Below are 4790 nucleotides of genomic sequence, written 5' to 3'. Positions count from 1 at the left end.
ATCCTCCTTCTCAATACCAAAACAATTATCAATCTTCTTCTCAACCACCATTCAACAACAACTCATACCAAAGCAATCAAAATCACCACAATCAACCATTTCAACACTCACAACAAAGCCAATCCAACAACCAAAGATACCAACCACCCTACCAAAGACAACAAGCCCCTACTAACCAACCTTCCTCTTCCTCCACAACCCAACTATCTATTGAAGAATCTCCTCGTCCATTCCTCCAAGAACAAGAAAGAATCTGATATATGGTGGAGAGACAAGAAACCCAAATGGCCTCTATAGCCGAGATGCTCTCTAGAATATCCTTGCTTCCTCCCACCAATACTACCAACACCTCCCAAGCTCCTAGCTCTTCTAGCCTTCCTTCTCAACCTCTCCTAAACCCAAGGGGTAGCATCAATGCACTTAACTTGAGAAGTGGTACAACACTTGAGGAAGTTGAGCCCAAGCCTATCAATTTGGCGGAGGATGTTCCAAATGTAGAGGTTGATGAAATAATAGAGTTAAATGAAGATGAAAAGGAGGAAGTTGCAAAGGAAGAAGAAGAACAATTGAAGGCCAAGGAACCAAAGAGGAAGAACAACATAGAGGAACAAATTCCTATACCTTTTCCAACGGTGGCCAAGAAGGCCAAGAAGCATGAGGAGCTTGATCCTAACATAGTACAAATTTTTAAGAATGTCGAGGTGACCATTCCACTCTTTGATGCCATATATCAAGTCCCAAAATATGTTAAATTCCTTAAGGATGTTTACAGTCACAAAGAGAAGATTGTTGGACTAGGGATGGATCTATTAGGTAATTCTGTTTCTTCTGTGATAGATAACTTTCCTGAAAAATATAGTGATCCCAGTCCTTGCTTGGTATCTTGTATGATTGGTGAGATTCAACTTAAGGAATGCATGTGTGACTTAGGGTCATGTGTGAGTATCATGCCACTCTTAGTTGAGAAGTTGAACCTTGCACTGTTGAAGCGATCCGGGGCTAGATTTGTGTTAGCAGACAAGACTATAATTTTGGTTGTGGGTATTGCTGAGAATGTCTTGGTGAGAATTTAGGACTGAATTTTTTCGGTGGATTTTTATATCCTAGAGACATCTCCCATTGACTTGCATAGGCCATCTTTCATCTTACTTAGGAGGCCATTCTTGAAGACATCCCGGTTTAAATTAGACGCATTTTCTGGGGACTATTCGTTTGAAGCCAAAAGAAAAGTGGTGAAGTTTAAATTGGAGGAAACCATGAGGCAACCCCTAGAGGTACATTCCATTTTCGGTTGTGATATCATTTAAGATGATTTGGTCTACTTTAGAAGTGATGATGAGATAAGTGTCATTAAAGGCTTGGGTATAAGAGGAGTTGGCAAAGAAGAGGAAAATGATCCACAACTTTCATGCTATCAAAGAAACAAGGCACCCAATCATGATTCAATTGACAAGTGGAGGTATCTTCCCTTGAAGGAAACTCTTACCAAGAGCAACAAGAAAGATAAGATGGATGTCCTTGAGGATGTCCCAAAGAGATGAGCATGAGCTCATGACTGTCCAACTTAAGGATGTTAAAGAAAAGTGCTAGGTGGGAAACATCCCACCATGGTATAATCTTCCTTGTCTATAACTTCTTTTATTTAGTTTTAGAATCTTTAATTGATTTTCTTGAGTTTGCTTAGTTGGATTTGAATTATGATTGTTTTATGAGACTCTCTTTGATATTAGCTTGGTTAGTTTGATAAATTTTGGTTAGTATCATTGAATTTTAGGTATTTTTGAAGTATTTTTCTTGCAGAGATATCAAGATTATGCTATAATTGCTTTTACTTATCTCCTTAAAAAAAAAGAGAGCTTGTCACGCATACGCCTAACCCTAAAAAATTCACCATGTGAGAATGGTGCGTGAACGATGCTACCACATGGCCTGTGCAGTGAGTTGTGCTGGAGCCATACAGGAAGGATGCTATGGGCATGGGCACTGATCACGCGTACGCGTCGATGCCCAAATTCTGATGATGCCCAATCTATGCTGAAACCATGCTACAGCATGGCCTGGACAGTGAGTTGTACCAGGACCGTGCTACTGTGATGCAAGACGCACAATGCCAGCCATGCATACGCGTGACCGACGCGTATGCGTTGGCCTATAATCTTGGATTGTAAATTTTTGGTGCTGAGTTTGTGCTATCGTATGGTCCAGACAGAGAATTGTTCTGGGACCATGCGGGTACTGTGTTGAGGGCACAATAAGCCCTCACGCGTACGCGTGACTGACGTGTTCATGTGATCCTCTTTTTCTGCTTCCCACGCATACGCATGGCGGATGCGTACACGCACACGTCACATTGAGGATTCAACTTACAGGAGCGCGCTGCCCTATTTCTTTCCCTTTCTTCTTTCTCTCTTTCTTTCTTTCTTTCTTTCTTTCTTTCTTTCTTTCTTCTTCTCCCGTCTTCTCATCACATTTCTTCTCCAACACCGGTGACCACTACCTCTGGCGGTCCTACCTCCTCTATTCTCTCTCCTCTTCTCATTCCTCTTATCCTATCTTACTTGCAACTATCTTCATTTTCTTCTTCTTCATCTTTTCAAGGTTTCATTTCTTACTCTCTTTTGATTTTTAATTTTCTTTTGTTTGTTACATTTGAATACTTTAATTGTTCTTAGTTATACTTTAGTTTTGTTTTTTGTAGCTTACTCTTAGTTCTTTTTCTTCTTGCATTCTTGTATTGGTGTTGGAGTTTTATGTTGAATTTTTTGTAAGTTGGTGGATTATTTTGGTATCTCTTGATTTGTTTTATATGGTTTGGTGTTGCTATAGTAGTTGGAATTTTATTTTAGGTACACTACACATTTGGATTTGTCAAGTTGTTTGTTGTTTATAATATGCACACCAAGTGTTTGTGAAAAAGAACCAATGACACTTTGGTTCATTTTTGGTCTTATTCTTTCAACTTAATGCTTCTTTTTCATAATACTTGCAATTCTTGTGCACCGATCTCAATTTCTATTGTTTTTCATGATCAAATTTCTTATTGTTTATGACTTGCCATCCTTGTGACATCATGCAAGAATTAGTGGTTTAATCCTCTCAAACCCCATCTTCTTTAATTTTTATGCTTCATTGTCTTAGAGTTAGTTGAGCTCATACTCCTCTCATGTCCTAACTAATCTTGCAGGTGTTCATCATCATTGATGCCGATGCTTGAGATTACTCTTTTCATGATTTATATTTATATACTTCTTTCCCTCTTGCATCTAGTGCTAGTGATATGCCTCAATGCTCTTGTTGATGACTCACTTACATGTTGTAGCTACCATGTATTTAAGACACTTTACTCTTTTTCGGCATTAATTCTTGCTTGCACTTTCTTAATTCCGGTGTCTATCTCTCTGAGCTTAGTGTTTTTTTTTCTTCATTTTTCAGGATGGCCACCAAGAAAGAAAAGGAAAAGGCTTCTAAGAAGACACCTACAAAAGGGACAACTCAAAAAGCGTTCACTAAAGCACAGACTTCAAAGCCAAGTGCTAATTCGCCACCTTCTAAGTGGTTGAAGAAGACTAACCGCATTGATGAGGCAGAGAAAGAAGTTCCCACAAACGACTCCGTAAGATTTGCCAACTGCTATTGTGAGAGGATGTTCTCCATCTTGGTTGATAGAAAGCACCACCGTGAGCACCTCTTAATTGTTCTGAGACACTTACTTTAATATGTGGTGCACTGCATTGAGAGGCGGCATTGAAGATTCTTAAATCGGGAGCCGAGTGAAGTTAATCTATGTTGGGTGGATGAGTTCTACGCCAATTATCACACACCCACCCATCAATCAATTTATATGCGTCGGAAGCAAGTCCAGATATCTAAAGCTGCCATTTAACAAACACTTGAGCTTTTACCAAGTCCGGATGGGATGGATGATTATCAAGAAGCAGAACTTGATCGCAAGAGATAATACTTTTGACTAGGACCCCGTCCTTAAAGTAATTGCTCAGCCTGGAAGCTAGTGGATCTATGGGTAAAGCAAAGTTAGACCCAAGTGTATCTCAGTGCATGTGCTAACTGTGGAGGCCAGAGTGTGGCAACAGATTATGTCTCATTATGTAATGCCAAGCACTCATGAGTCTACCATCACTGTGGATATGGTCGTCCTTGTTTGGTATATTCTGACGGATAAACCTCTCAACAACCCAAGACTCATCCGACAAGCTATGGGTCAGATTCAGACAATTGGCAACCTCCCATTCCCCACTTCGGTTACGAAATTAGCATCTGCGGCTGGAGTTCCATATGAGGCTAATAATGTGAAGACAATAATTCCAAATGACGACGAAATTGTCTCGAATGGCAAGTGGATTAGGCCTCCTGTTGTAACCAAGAGCAAGGACAAGGACCCACACTCAAATATCCCAGCAACCTCAACATCACCACATGCACCACAATAGTCTATCCACCAATTATTGATGGAGCTCACTGAGAAGGTAGACCGGCAAGGCCGAAAGATTGAACAGATTGAGTGACGCAACAAGCGCCGTTATGACTACTTGAAGAAGCTCATTGGTTGTACCAACCTGCCTATAGAGGAACCCGACACCCCGAAATCCACTTCAGACCATGGCAAAGAAAGCAATCAAGAGGTGGACATGAAGGCGCCCTTGTCTCACCATCCTATGGCCATTGGAAGTGGCGATTCTGGACCCACTTTGCTCATCACTGATGGCATTGAGGACCGTGCAAATTTTTAAGTGTGGGGAGGTCGGTGATTGACTTTCGTAGGTAACGACCCT

The 4790-nt window shown here is 40.8% G+C and overlaps 1 protein-coding gene across 1 annotated transcript; it reads left to right on the top strand.

Annotated features, from left to right (window-relative positions):
- On the top strand, positions 285-1073 carry LOC107621005. Its single transcript, XM_016323065.1, has one exon. It carries the CDS (start codon positions 285-287, stop codon positions 1071-1073), a length of 789 nt encoding a protein of 262 aa, XP_016178551.1.

The sequence above is a fragment of the Arachis ipaensis genome, chromosome B10 (genome assembly GCF_000816755.2).
Source record: "Arachis ipaensis cultivar K30076 chromosome B10, Araip1.1, whole genome shotgun sequence".
NCBI classification, from domain to species: domain Eukaryota; kingdom Viridiplantae; phylum Streptophyta; class Magnoliopsida; order Fabales; family Fabaceae; genus Arachis; species Arachis ipaensis.
The sequence above is the reverse complement of the archived record's forward strand: the minus strand, read 5'-3'. Positions and strand labels throughout refer to the sequence as shown.